The sequence below is a fragment of the Heterocephalus glaber genome, unplaced genomic scaffold (assembly GCF_053883595.1).
Source record: "Heterocephalus glaber isolate CG9 unplaced genomic scaffold, H.glaber_assembly_v1.0 deba00001442, whole genome shotgun sequence".
Lineage (NCBI taxonomy): Eukaryota > Metazoa > Chordata > Mammalia > Rodentia > Bathyergidae > Heterocephalus > Heterocephalus glaber.
In genome coordinates, this window is record NW_028258296.1 from 28,734,595 (window position 1) to 28,750,240 (window position 15,646).

Here is a 15,646-nt window from a genome sequence, read left to right on the forward strand (position 1 = left end):
ACACTAGGTGCTTCTGCTGCCCAAATAACTCAAGTAGTGATCAGACTGCTCTGCATACTGGGGTCACAATGAATGCCTAAAAATTTGGCATCTTAACTTTTGCCTTTTAGGCCAATGTCTCTTACACTGCCAGAAGGTCCCTTCGTGGTGCAACATACTTCACATAGAATTTCTACTTTTCTCCATGCCCAAAGGGAATTATGTGCAATGGAGTGAGGGGGCAACAGCTTTAAGAAACAGATTAAAGTCAAGGGGCCAAACAACATTCAAGTTTTCTACAACTTTCTCATCTCTCTTGATTTATCTACACCCCCTGTAGTCCTGAGGCATCAGATAACACTGACTAATGGGCAGGCCCAGAGGGCAACTAAGTCTGAGAAGTCCTAAATGGACCTGTACTGGCTCAAGAACTCTGACATGTGGGCCTCTTTGACCCTGAGGTCAAGGCCTCTGTGAACATGCTTTTGGAGCCCTACTGCCCATGGAGGCAAGCAAAGATACCTCACAATGACCCAACAAATTTTCAAGCTATCCAGTCTAGACCAAGGGCAAAGGCTGAAAGAAAATTTTGAGATGCATTCAGGAGGGACACAGGCACATCATTTATAAGACTGTGACCAAATTCAAACTCAGTTCTGGAGGAACAAGAAACTCTCAAAATATTTTAATGAGTCCTTGAAAAGAACACTTGGAGCCTCCCAAGAACAGTTCAATCATATCTCACTGGCCAGGGAAGGCAGGGAGAGCTGAAATAAGTGGAAAACACTGACAGCCACTTTTTCTCTTTCTCAGTCAATAGCTCATGTCACAACAATCAATATCCACAGATGGAATGCAGTAGTTTAGATAATATAAAATCCCCTCTTATCCACATGAGGCACCCTCCAGGAATCCCCTTGCAGGACCCTCCCAATGCCTGAAATCAGATAATATTGAACCCTATAAACACTGTACTATATTTTTTCCTTATGCCCTGCAGTGTCTCCAACACAGGACCAGAGTTCATCTGTTTTATGCTCTGCTTCCCTGTATTACTACTCTTCTGCTTTGGGAACATTAAGTAAAATGAGGGTCACCTGAACACAAGCATTTTGATACCATGACAGTCGATCTAATAATTAAAATAGCTACTAGATGGCTAATGGGAGGATAGCACAAACAGCATGGGTTCATTGGCCGGACATGATTTTTGTCCCAGGCACAATGGAGCAGGACAGTAAGAGATTTCAAGATGCTACTCAGAAAAGTATGCAACTTAAACTTCTGAAATGTTTACTTTAGAATTTTCCACTTAATATTTTTGGACCATGGTTGGCTACAGGTAACTAAAACCACAGATAAGGGGGACTACTGTACTAAAACAAGCTATTCTAAAATCCTCTATGTTTAGCTTTAGAATTCATTGCTAGAATTAAAAGGAATTTCACTTCTATAAAAATAAAAAAAGCAACTGAATTCCTGAAGTAAGGATCAGGGATATACTTCCTACACACAGCCTTACTAAGCCCGTGGTGGGAGACAGCTAACCTCTGAAGCATGGCATGAAGCGGTTTTTACAGGGCTGCTGTGACTTACACACTCCCAATCCCAAGGCACACTTTTTATGCTATAGTCAAGTCAAATCATAGTCTGGAAATATGGCCCCGTAATGCTTGGCAGAACATAACCTAAACAAAACACACAATACATCTAGGAGGGAGACAGACACACAGCTTACAAGGCTCTGAACGGACACTGGTGTGGTGCACCCACTGCTTTAGATTACCCATTCACTGAGTGAAAGCGCAGCTCAGACATTATTTAGGAATAAAAGAGGGGGAAAGCAATATCCAGCTCCATTGCAACAAACATTATTACACCGGCTCCAGTGACCAGGTGATGTTACCAGAGTTCTCTCCTCTCTCGTCTGTCCTCTGGTCTAAAAAAGGGGAAAATGCCAGCTCTCTGGGGAAGGTAAGAGTTTACAACAAAGAGGTGGGCTTCAGTGATCTAAAAGAGGGATACTGCCACTGGAAGAACGAAGACAAAGTGTGGCTGCTAAGGAGGAGAGCCTAAATCCTGACACATGTCATGATTTCTTCTGAAAAACAGCAATATATATTGTCATAAATCTAGATCAGACTTCTCTCTTCTTTGTGAGGTAACTGATTTAATTACAGCTCAAAAATAAAATAAAATAAAGCAAACATCCACACCCCAAAAAAGGAGAGAGAACAGAGGGAAGAAGTGAAGAACATCTTTTCTTTTTGCTCAGAAGGAAAATATTGTTTAGAATTGAATATTTAGAAGCACAGACTCTCAGCCCCATTGGAAAGTAACAAATTATTTCTAGGTCCCAGATTAGCTGCTGAATAAAATGCAGCTGTTGGAAAGACAGCTCATAAAACCTCAGGGAGCCTCCTACCAAAATCTGATAACTCTAAAAACCAAAAATTTAAGAAATAACTCATCCTGAAGCAAAACTAACTAGACCTCATTTGGTGGCAAAATGTGACATGAACTACATACTACATAAAATCACTGGTCATCTATTTAATCCCTCTTGGTGTGAATATTCTTACATGTCACTGCCAAAATGAGTTTATGAGGTGCTGCCCCCAGACCTCTTTGAGGGTGTTAAATACATGAGCCATACCTTTCTTTTTAAAAAGTTTTTGAATTTTAAAACACATCTGGCCTACGTAAGGGGAAAATGATTACGGACCTGCAAAAGACATGAGACCCTTATAAAGTTTACCAAAGGTCTGAGCAAGTCATATTTCCTCTGGTTGTTGCAATCCAACCAGCTTTCTGCCTGTCAGACTGCAGCACTATTTGGCAACACTGTTAGAAATGGGAAATCTATTATACAAGGTCACAAGGACATGTTAAATTCTGGTTTCCTACCTTCACATATTCCAGAGTTGGGTCCAGAAGATGTGGATCTCTGAAAAGAGAAAACAGAAATATGAGAACAATTGGGAACAACACATTCTTATATTGAATAAAATGTGTTCAACATTACTTCACCCTATTCATTTAAGTTATTAAGCTGGACCCCCACCTCTGAGATGATACTCACAAGAGACAGATCTGGAAGTCAGAACACAGAGGCAGATTATTTTCATGGAGATGGGAGAATAATGTCATGACCTCAGTCCAGAAGTGCCACATGCTTTCCTGTGAAATTCAGGCCTGAGAATGTTAGGCTACTTACATGTAGCAATTCCAATTTCACTCCAAAATAAAAACTAGCCTCAAAGTTTGAAGCAAAGGGCTCTAAAGAGGCAAAGGTGAGAGCAGGGCAGAACTGGATGCCAGAACATGTAGCCCTGGCATCATCTAGGTTAATATCCAAACAGCTGACACACTGGGCCCACTCCGACAGTAGAGCGGAGACTCAGGTAGGTGGAGCATCAGCCCAAATGGACAGTGTGTGGATGAGGGAAGGAAGGGAGCCTTGTACCCAGTTCTGCTTTTCAATCACACCTTTCTCATCACTGGATCAGCCCACACACTTCTGGTGTAAACCTGGGCAATTCATTCTAATTTTCTTTGTTGGCCAGTGTTCTCTCCCATTTAGGGTCTGGTCTTATGTGTACTATAATAATACATCAGAATTAATTAGACAATCACAAGTACACAGCAGTGGGTGTCACTGAGGAGGTAACTTATTACAGAAAATGGAACGAAGATCTGACCATGACAACAGAAGAAGAAGGAGACAGCTGGCAGGATTACAGTGAGCTGGTCCTCATGATGTAGAAAGACAGCTGTTGTCAGAGACTTCAACTTCAAAAAACTCAACACCCCCCCTATAGAAATGAGACCATTTAAAAAGGATAGAACTATACACCCTGACCAAATTGGATTTATCCCAGGAATGCAAGGATGGTTCAACATTCGTAAATCAATAAATGTAATACAACATTATTAACAGGACCAAGGACAAAAACCATATGATCATCTCAATAGATGCAGAAAAAGCATTTGACAAAATCCAACACCCATTCATGATAAAAACCCTACAGAAAATTGGAATAGAAGGTCTTTATCTCAACCTGATTAAGGCTATCTATGAAAAACCAAATGCCAACATCATACTATATGGTCAAACACTGAAAACTTTCACGCTAAAATCAGGAACAAGACAAGGATGCCCACTATCACCACTCATGTTCAATATTGCTCTGAAAACACTAGCCATAGCAATTAGAAAAGAGAAAGAAATAAAAGGAATAAAGATAGGACTAACGTAGGGCAGGGGATTTAGCTCAATGGTTTCGCCGCCAACCTCACAAGTGCAAGGTCCTGAGTTTGATCTCCGGTACCAAAAAAAAAAAAAAAAAAAAAGATAGGAAAGGAAGAAGTTAAACTATCATTATTTGCTGACAATATAATACTTTACATAGAAGACCCAAAAAACTCTGCCAAAAGACTCCTAGACTTAATTGATAGATTCAGTAGAGTAGCTGGATACAAGGTCAACACTCAAAAACAATAGCCTTCTTGTACACAAATAACAGACTCACTGAGAAATTAGGGAAACAATTCCTTTTATAATAGCATACAAAAAATGAAATATCTAGGAATCAATCTAACAAAGGAAGCAAAAGACCTCTACACTGAAAACTATAGCACTCTGAAAAAAAGAGATTGAAGTGGATATAGGAAAATGGAAAGACATCCCTTGCTCCTGGGTAAGAAAAATCAACATAGTTAAAATGGTCATACTTCCAAAGCTGCTATATAGATTTAATGCAATGCCGATTGAAATTCCAACAATATATTTCACAGAACTAGAGAAAACAATCCAAAAATTCATTTGGAACCAGAAGAGACCTAGAATATCAAAGGCAATTCTAGGCAACAGAGACATGGCTGGGGATATCTCAATCACCAACTTGAAACTATACTACAAAGCTACTGTGATAAAAAACAGCATGGTAGTGGCAAAGACACAGACTCAACGATCAGTGGAATAGATTAGAAGATGCAAAAACAACTCCAGACATGCTCAGCCATCTCATCTCTGACAAAGGAGCCAACCACCCTCATTGGAGGAAAGATAGCCTATTTAATAAATGGTGTTGGAAAAACTGGATTTCAACCTGCCAAAGATTAAAACTAGACCCATATCTATCACCATGCACTAAACTTGCTGGAAGATAAGTTAGGTAGAACTCTTGAAGACATTGGTGTAGGAAAGGACTTTATGAACAAAACCTCAGTAGCATGGGAACTAGCACAAAGAATCAACAACTGGGATCTCATCTTATTAAAAAGCTTCTGCACAAGAGAAACCACCAACAGAGCTAAGAGACAACCTACAATGTGGGAAAAAAATTTTTAGTAGCTGTACCTCAGACAAAGGACTACTATCTAGAATATATAAGAACTGAAAAAATCAGAACCCCCCCAAATTTAAAGATCCAATTCAAAAATGGGCATCTGAAATGAACAGACATTTCTCAGACAAAGAAGTAGAAATAGAAAATAAACATATGAAAAAATGTTCAACATCACTGGTCATTCAAGAGATGCAGATGAAAACAACACTGAGATTCTACCTCACCCCAGAAAGAATGGCTGTTATCAAGAAATCAACCAATAACAAATGCTGGTGGGGGCGTGGGGAGAAAGGAACCCTTCTCCATTGTTGGTGGGAGTGCAGACTGGTGCAACCACTGTGGAAATCAGTATGGAGATACCTCAAAGAACTTGGACTAGAAGTCCCATTTGACCTAGCTATTCCCCTGCTGGGTATCTTCCCCAAACAATTAAGACTCATAGCACAGCAATATATGTGCACCCATGTTTATAGCGGCACAGTTTGTAATAGCTAAAGCTTGGAAACAGCCCAATTGTCCATCAACTGGAGACTAGATAAAGATGTGGGTTTTTTTTTTTATAAAATGGAGTACTACTCAGCCATAAAGAAAGAGAAACTACAGACATTTATAGCTAAATGGATGCACATTGAGGCGATACTCTTAAGTAAAATAAATAGGACACATGTGTAAATACCGAATAGTTTCTCTGGTGTGAGAAACTGAAAGTGTAAATAAGAATTAAAATGATTAAAATGAATAATCAATAATTTGAAATAGGAAGGAAAGGTGCAAAGGGGAGGGGGAAGTGGGAGGGGAAGGGGAAAGGAAAGAAGGGAAAGGAAAAACTATGAGAAAAGGAAAAAATGCAAACAAAGTCTTTGTAAATAGGGAAGGATGGAGGGGGCGAAGGGAGGGCAGGTAATGGGGAAGAAATAAGAACCAAGATACATCATGTACAGGTACAAGCACCCAATGATAAATGTAAATGTATTGTATACCTAAAATGTGCCAATAAAACAATTTAAGCAAAAAATAAAATAAAATTTAAAAAATTAAAAGGACAGAACTGCTCTAAAGCCTGAAAGGCTAGGCTCTCTGAAGCAGGAGGGAGGTATCTTAGTATAGCCACCCACCGAAAGGCCTTGTCCATCAGAAAGCAGAGAACGCACTGACAAGCAGACTCCTGGGCAGGTGAGCTCAACCTCCAGCCTGCTGGGACCACTTCTTGGGCTGTAGAGACCACAGCACTCTCCCCTAAACAAGAACACTGAGGCCACTGCACCTTGACCCCACAGGTCAGGCACACAACTGTCTTGTGCTGGAAATGATTCAGCCTCAACACCCTCACACGTTTGACTGTCCACTCATGGCTGCACAGCACAGCACAGAGGCCGGGTGGTGCCCAAGATGTCCCTCTGCATGCAGAGAACGGGTTCTGAAATGCATCCCTTGGTAGGGCTAAGGGATCCCGAAACGGCTTAAATGAATAGTCCCTGGGTGCACTCCCGTCAAAGAGGGGTATGAGTCTACTTTTCAAAGCCCTCACAGGAGGCAAACTACCTGCAGGCTGGTGCATGTCATCAGGCAGTATGAATCAGTCTGCCGTGACAGGGCACCCTCCCTACAGGCCTCAGCTCAGGGCAGCAGCCTGGACAGTGTGCTGATGTCATGAGGCTTGGTTCTGTGGAACCATCCTGTCAGTACCGAAAACTGCCAGCAGCATTTCAGCTGTGCTTCTCCTTTAACCCTCCAGACCTTGATTTTCTTCTGAATTAACATTTTAGGCTACAGGCCCAGTCTTCTGGCCTTGAGAGTACAGAAAAATGCTGGAACCACTCAAATGCTGTCAATATCATTGTCTTGGTATTTCTGCTTTTACATATATTATAAAATGTATTTTATGTACACATATCCATGCCTTAATGCATGGGTAAAAAGCACTGGCACATACTATCTAAATTGATGGTTCTCAAACTTTTTGGCTTCGGGATCTTTAACACTAAATGATTAAGGACCCCAAAGAGGCTTGGTTTATGGGGGCACTATCTATTGATTACATAGCTAGATCTATTTAAGTATTGGTATTAGAAATTAAAACAGCTGGGGATTTAGCTCAGTGGTTTCACCACCTGCTGTGCAATCGCAAGGACCCGAGTTTGATCCCCGTTACCAAAAAAAAAAAGAAATTAAAACAAATTTTCAAAATCTATTAAAATTTCTAAATAATTCATATTTACATAAAAATATTATTAAAAGAGATGCATTTTCATAACAAAAATTTAGTGAGTGCAAATCTTTTTTTTTTTTCTTTCCAAATCTTTTTCAAGGCTGGCTCAGTAGAAGCCAGCTGAATTCTCATGTCTACTGGATTCAATCTGTTACATGATATGTGCTGGTTGAAATAAATGAAATCTATCCTTGAACAGATATATAATTGGAAAAGGGAGGAGTATTTTAACAGACTTTTAGGTAATTATGAAGATTCTGCTTTGATATCATACCAAAAGTAAAAAAGTGGTACCTTCTTAAAAGGTTAAATTTTAATCTGAATTTAATTTAATCTAAATTTAATCTGAATCTGAAATTTCCTCCCTCCTTCTCTCTCTTCCCTCCCCCCAGGGATTGAACTCAGGGTTTCCAGCAAGCTAGGTAAGTACTCTACCACTGAACTACATCTCCAGCCCTTTTTATTTTATTTTGGAGACAGGGTCTCACTAAGTTGCCTGGGCTGAACTCCAATTTGTGATCCTCCTCCCTGCCTCAGGCACCCAAGTAGCTGGGATTATAGGCATAGGTGACCATGTCTTACTTGTAACTGTGTCTTTTATTCTTGCACTTTGAATGATCCTTTATCCATGTGTCATTCGTAACTAGTACTCTGGAACCTATTGGTTTACCGAGTTATATAAACCTCCCAGATTTGATTCATTTCAACATTATATTTTAAAAAGTTAAATGGGTAGAGCACTTGCCTAGTCCATGTGTGGCCCCAATACCAAAAGCATGGTTCAATCCTCAATCCCAACCTCCCCCGCAAAAAAGCAAGCCAAAAACCACTCTCACACTTATTAATATCACCACTGATCTAAGTACAGAAGTTACTATGTATTAGAAACTGTCAAGTTCATGGTAGAGAATAAGGTTTTCCAAAATTCTAATTTTTGCTTCATCTTTTGGGAAATGATGTCAAATACCAAAACCATATTGACAGGATTTGTGATTAAACTCTTTTTTAAAGTACTGCTCCTGTCGTTATTTTAGTAATTTTCTTTGGAATTATGCTATCATCTTTGCCCTTCCCACCAGATTTGACTGTAAAATCCTTTTCCTTTTATCTTCTGAAAGCTGAACTCTTCTCCTCTTCATGTTAAAATGCACATGAAAACTCTCTGCTGGCCTAGTTTGAAGGCTATGCCTCACCCTCTCTTGGGATGCAGGGGTGGGTCCCATGTCCACACTCAAAGAAGAGATCATCTCAAGTGACAGTTATTTTCTGTCTTCAGTAAATATGGAAAAAGATGTGTAAGACTTGAGATGTAATAAAATTAAATTAAAATTGTTAAAGATTTAAAATATCTATCTCATAATCTATATATAATGGGATATTATTTAATCCTGAAAAAAGAATAAGATCTTGCCATTTGTCATACATGGATGAGCTTTAGGCCAAACACAGGAAGAAAATTATACCATATCTCACTTTTTTGTGGACTCTAAAAAGTTCAAATATACAAAGATAGAGAACAAAATAGTGATTACCAAGAGTTGGTGGAGGGAGGGAATGGGGAGACATAGGTCAGAGGATACAAAGTAGCACATATATAGAATGAGTCAATCTAGAGATCTTAGGTACAACACCAGGCTTATAGATAATAAAATGATATTGTATCTGGGATCCATGCCAAATGAGTAGATTTTAGCTATCCTTGCCTCAAAAGCAAAAAAAAAAAAAAAGGGTAACTATGTGAGATAATGGCTATGTTAATTTGCATGACTACAGTATCCCATAATGTCATATTGCATATCTTAAATATACACAACGAAAATTATTTTAATAGAAGTACAGTCAAGTCTTCAGTGACCTCTTTCTCATGGTGTCTATCACTTTTCTTCACTTCTCACTGATCCCTGGCCCACACACTAGGGGTATAGGATTTGGTACAAATATGCTTGCTCTTTGTCCTTCAAAAATCTTACCTGTTGTTGAATGATCCAACAAATTTACAGCATGTCATTTCCTCACCAGCTTGAACTTGTTCTCACTCTACCTTCATTTACCTTAGTTTCACTTTTAACAGCTGTGACACATATCACACAACACCTTCTGCACCCAGCAGAGTTAATGTCCTTAGAACTAATTAAAATCAAGCACAGGGCTGGGGATTTAGCTTAGTGGCACCACCGCCTGCCTTGCAAGCACAAGGTCCTGAGTTCAATCCCCGGTACCAAAATAAATAAATTTTAAAAAAGAAAATAAAATCAAGCACAAACTCACCAAACACCATGGAAGGAAGCATTGTGATAGCTGAGATCAAGATAATCACCAAACCCTTGGATAGGGTTTGTCCTGCTTACTTACAACACTCCTAAGTTGGGAGTGAAAGGTCTTCAATGTTTCTCATCCTGAACTAATAAGCTGGAATTTTAATTATGCATAAAAGAGGACCTCAAGCAAATGCTTTAAAAGAATAGCCTACCCAAGCATGGTAGTGGACACCTATAATTCCAGCTATCCAGGAGGCTGAGGCAAGAGGATGACAAGTTTGAGAGCAAGTACAAGTTTGGGATATATAGCAAATCCCTGTCTCAAAAAAAAAGTACACTATATACTTGACTAATACCATAGTGTAAGAATACAGTAATAGCTTGGTTCATGAATGCTTTTGTTTGCAAACAATTCTGTTCACAAACAAAAGCATTCAGCAAAATTTTGCTTCTGTTCTCAAACCCCACATCAAGTGACAAACAGAACCACGGCCATCTTCCCCACACAAACACAAATGAAAATACCAGAGGGTGTTCTGAGGCAGGGCCAAGGGAAGTACATCTCTGAGAGGGCCACCATAGCCAGCACTGCCTCAGGACCCACCAAGACCCAGCACCTGGCCAGTGCTGCTATGCATCCCCATTCCCAGGAGAGTGTGGGGCTTAGCCTCAGGGCCAGCCCAGGGAGTATTCATGTGCATCTCTGGAGATGAGGGGAGAGAAACATTTCAGTTTTCAGAAGGTGAAAGGAAAAGGATTTTATATACCCAGATCCAGAGAAAAGGGCAGATCCTAGGCAACATGTGTTCTGCCTGAAAACAAAGCCATAATCATAAAGCATGACTTTATTTGTTTGTGATATGCAGAATAGAAGAGCTGGTCTGAGGAATGCTATAATTAAATTACATCTGGATTTCAGTGATGACACTGAGAAATCATGGTATCACTATGACTGAACAACTTATAGGAAACTCAAGTTATTCAGTATTCATTAAGGTAGGCAACTTTAAAAATGAGCAATCAGCATCCCCCCCTCCCCACCATGAAAAATCTAGAGTACAGATAGGTCCTTATGGATCGATGAAGTCCTCAACTCAGCTCCCTGCTGTCACACTATTATGATGCCTCATGGCACACTGACCACTAGTAAATGAAGAAAAGCCAGCAGGGCCAGTTTGTAGGACAGCCTGGCTGGCTGAGGGGTCATGTACACAGGCGATGATGAGCTGTGTGAACCCAGGTTCAGCTCACCACATGAATACAGCCCCTCTGTGTGTCAGTTTTCTCTGTAACATGGTAATAACACTACCAAAGAGAAGGTAGAGAAGAGTTGACCAAACTTAACTGCAAAATAGCAGGATGAAGGTATCAAAGATACTCTTGGGATCCCAAGTTACACAGATAGAAGATTAGAATCCAGAATAAAAGAATAAAAGTGTTAAGAGCCACTTGCCAACACACATTTGGAAATATTCACTTAAACCTTGAAGGTGAATAAAACAGGAATAAATAGAACATTGGCTCACCAGGACAGGCCCAGAAAACCAGGAGCCAGGAGCAGGGAGAGGGACCTGTGAATACAGCACAGGTAAGAACTGAAAGAAAGAGGCACATTTAGCCTGGAAAGGCAGGCTTCCTGAGAAGGAGGATATAGACGCAGATACCTAACAGCTTAAGGTCTCTGCATGGAAGAGCAAGCAAACACTCTCTCTAGATGGCGCTTGAGTGGACTATGGTGAGGAACTTAGACAAGGATGTAGGTGGAGCCATAGGAAGATTTCAGGCTCACTTGAGGAAATGCCTGCCAGCAAATGTGGCTCTCAGGAGTACTGGCTGAAGGACTCAATTAGATATACAGCTAGCATTCAACAGTGGCTGTGAAAAGGCACAGATAAGTGACCACCACTCGAGCCTCACCCCTGTCTGCACATGGAAGTTGAAGCTAAGAGAAGCCATACTGTGTTCAGGAAACTTGAACAAATCTTCCCAGCTGTGACAACATTGATCTCACGAGGATCTCACGGGGACTGTGGGAAACATCAATCCCCCATATTAGCATCTTAGTCTGTACTTCTCAGGAAGTAAGACTTAAAAAGGAAACTCAGCCAAATCACTTGGAGAATCTTCTGAGAAGATATGGGCACCCCACATGGAATTTTTTTCTTTTTCCTCATTTGAAAGGGCTGGAGAACAGAGAAAAGGATAAAACCATAGTCCGTCTCAGCCCTGGTCAGATGAACTCTGCAAGGTCCACTGAGGGAGCCCGTCCATCCTGTTCTGAGGGCAGATCCTGGCAACAGGGCTCAGGAAGGTCTCCCCTCACCCTTTTTAGGGAGACAAGGGAGGGAATAAAGGAGAGAGCTATAGCCAAATTAGTGTTAGAAATTCAAACGCTTCTAAAACCAATGTCTTGAACCAAGTTTAACTGATACTTAAATGCAGATGGCTATGTGTCCTTCTTTCTTAGCCAGCCACTGAATCCCAGCTCAGGAGAAAGGAGACAGTTGCCTCATACATACACTCTTCCCAGTGAGCCAGAAGGCATAGCAGTTGGCCAGAAAACTCTGCCTCTAACTTGAAACAGAATATCCAATTATTCATACAAGACTACAACACACAGTTCTTGAACCACAGATTTATATTCTCCAAGAGAGATCATTGGAAAACAAACAGAAAAACTTGGCAATATAAATGAAAAGTGTTTTTAAAGTAATTTTTTTGGCTTATGCCAATTGTGAATCCCCACCCATAACTCCACAGTGTGGGAATCTCTATTTGCAACTGGGGTTCTGACAGGCACCACGGCTCCTCCTAGCAGGCGGGCCTGTTGCCCACTGCAATGGTCAACTAGGGACGCAGCAGGGTGAAACCCAACTCTCTCGTTATTTTATTTTTAAATTTATTAAGTTTTAATTAACATCACTGTGTCTACTCTGGTTAAGCCATTCTTTACAGTGTTCCACTTTTTAATTCAAACTCTAGGAAACTGGCTGAGGGTTACAGAAATGATACATTTACTAGTTTCTCATCAGTAACCATACTGATAATTTCCTCCCTCTTAAAAGGACTTTGATCTGTAAGCGTTTGCTATTTTAAGTTAAAGAGATTCTCCTCTTAAGCAAGATCATACTAACAACAGACCTTTTCCAAGTGGTTGGAATACAGATGGGGAATAAGTTTTCTGAGTCTGTCTTAAATTACAGAATGTCTTAAGATGAATCATTGTTTACATCTTTAAATATAGAATAATCTAGTGGCGAACAGTGTTGCCAAACAAATGTCCTTTTGGATATAACAAAAAGGGGAATCATTTGTAGTAAGATCATTATTTCATACAATGGAGGAATGAGAGAAATAAGATCCAATTATTCCAGACTGAGTAGGATAAAGGCTTCCCTTAAACTCCACGTATACTGGCAGCGTCCAGAGTGGCACACCACTGTGTGCACAGGGTAGCATTGGAATCCATTCGCTGCATAGTATATTTACTTGTACTTACACAGGTCTCTCCCTCTAAGAGACAACTCTACAAGAATAATGTGTCTGCTACATGCTGAGCACCTCCCACAGTTCCTGCATTCCTCCCACCAATAGCAAGCATCTGCAGCGTGCCACACATGAAGCAAAGTGACCAAAACACAGGAACCAGAGTTAAATCCTTCCTTCCAGTAGGTAATAGGCAAGTGGGAAAGAGAGATCAATAGACCCAACTCTGCTCCAGCTAGTGAGAGGGATCAGTGATAGGGAAAAGCTACGGAGGGCCCTCAGGCAACACTTGGGCTAAGTTTTAAACCATGACTGGGACTTGTAATGACAGAGCAGACATGGGTAGGTGGGATGATAAAACACTCCAATGAGAGAAGTCCAGGCAGAGACATGGGACATGAGACACCATGGCACATTTGGGGAAGTGCTAGCTGTTCAAGAATTAGCACTCCTGGGCCAGGGAGGTAGCTCAGAGGCACAGCGCCTGCCTGGCAAGTGCAAGGTGCTGAGTTTGAACCCCAGTACCAAGCCCACCCCCTCCCCCAAAAAACAGTTAGTACTCCTTAGTCAAGGCCACCACACCTCTTGCTGGTCATCTGTAGAATTCTCCTCAGCCTCTCACCAGATCTGCAATCTGCTCTCCACACAGCAGCAGAGTGGTCCTTACTCAGACCATGTCCTCCCCTGCTTGGGATCCTAGGACTGCTCCCACATCCTCAGGACAAAATCATCCATGATATTGTGTCCTACAAGCCTGGCTGTCATGTATCAGCCAGGTTTCCAACGTCAAGGCGGTAGCAGAGTTCAAAAAACAGCCTCCAGGATCCTTTCCCCCGGCTATTCAAACAAACACTAATCTAGGTTCTGCCATGAAGGGATCTTGCAGATGGAAGGAAGGTCCTGTCAGGCAGTGGTAACTGAGGCCAACGGAGGCAACATAGTGACACCCTCGCTCAAAAGAAGAAAAAAGGAATTAATATCCCAAGACAGTTCACACTGTACTACAATGATTACCCAGATGGCCCTGACCTGAAATAGGTGGGAGGTTTGAGGTGAGGGACCATGCTGTTGGTGCGATATTATGACAGGGCCTATGAAAAGGCCTGTGGCACTGCAATGGTCTCTAGGAGATGGGAGCAGACACTGGCCAACAGCCAGAAATAGATGTCATTTCTGACTGAAAGGAACTGAACTCTGCAACGACCCAAATGAATATGAAAGCAAATTCTTCCACAGAGCCTCAGATGAGAAGGCGGCTGGCTGACATCTTGAGTGTGACACCTTGAACCCAAACCCTAGCTGAGCTACACCAGATTTTCAACCTACAGAAACTAGGAAGTAATAAATGAGTGTGAAGTCACTAAGTTTTTGTTACTTAGCAAAAGAAAATTAATATACTTATTGCTCTTCCATTGTCTCATCTCAGCCACGGTGACTTCTCTTTCTGTTGCTCCCAACAGGCCAAGCCTGCCCCTGCCTGTGTGCCTGGGCACTGCTTACTCATTTGGCCTGAATATCCTTCCCTCACATACCCACAGGCTCACTCCCTCACAGCATTCCAATCTCTGCTCAAATATCTCTTCAGAAGCCTTCCTCAGCCCTCCTCGCTAAGTTAACACTGCCATTGTCCTCGATCCCCTTCTCTGGCTTTTTTGTTTTCCACATTGTCTAATATATTAGATGTTATTTGCTCAGTGCCTACTGGAGTCCAGTCTTCCAAGGGTGGGATTTTATCTGCTTTATTCACCTTGGCACTTGGTGTACCGCAGTTGCCCAGTAAAGCATCAACTGAAATAACAGGAGAGCAACTACCAGAAGAACAGGGTGAAGACAGCAGAGTGGTGAGGAGTGCAACTAAAGATACTCATGAAAGAAGACTTCCACAACGGCTTCAGAAAGTGGCAAGGACAAAGAAATAAGTGTATGTGAAGAGAGGGTACAGTGAGAAGGTTTAACAACATATCTTACTACAATACATTTTTCAATCACATCAAGTCCATTGTTGAAGTCATAAGAAATAGAAATTCTCAAGAAATACACATAATATACAAAATAGATATGGAATAAGAAAACAACTGAGGCGCACAAAGCATCAACAACAACAAAAGAAAGGCGGGGGGGGGGTAGTGGGAAGGATCCATCTAAGGGAACAGCCCACCTGCTCTGCATGACATCTGAACCTCAGAAGACGGCCATCCCACCCCAAAGAAGACAGGATGTGCTAGGAGCAAAACAAAACACACTCTAGCAAAGGGGACTAAAAATGAAACTGTTTCTGCTGTAAATGGTGATGGAAAAAAATAACGGCAGTAATAATAGTCTCATCTAATAACTTGTGACCACAAGTCAGCTTCATGTTGACT

The 15,646-nt window shown here is 41.2% G+C and overlaps 1 protein-coding gene across 3 annotated transcripts in view; it reads right to left on the minus strand.

Moving 5' to 3' along the window:
• The window catches only part of Bcar3 (BCAR3 adaptor protein, NSP family member), a 133,223-nt gene that overhangs the window by 81,679 nt on the left and 35,898 nt on the right, over positions 1-15,646 (minus strand). For all 3 annotated transcript variants that reach the window (XM_004841238.4, XM_004841239.4, XM_087213144.1), the window contains one exon: positions 2,887-2,926. In XM_004841238.4, coding sequence (XP_004841295.2) covers positions 2,887-2,926 — 40 coding nt within the window. The remainder of the gene's footprint in view (positions 1-2,886; positions 2,927-15,646) is intronic.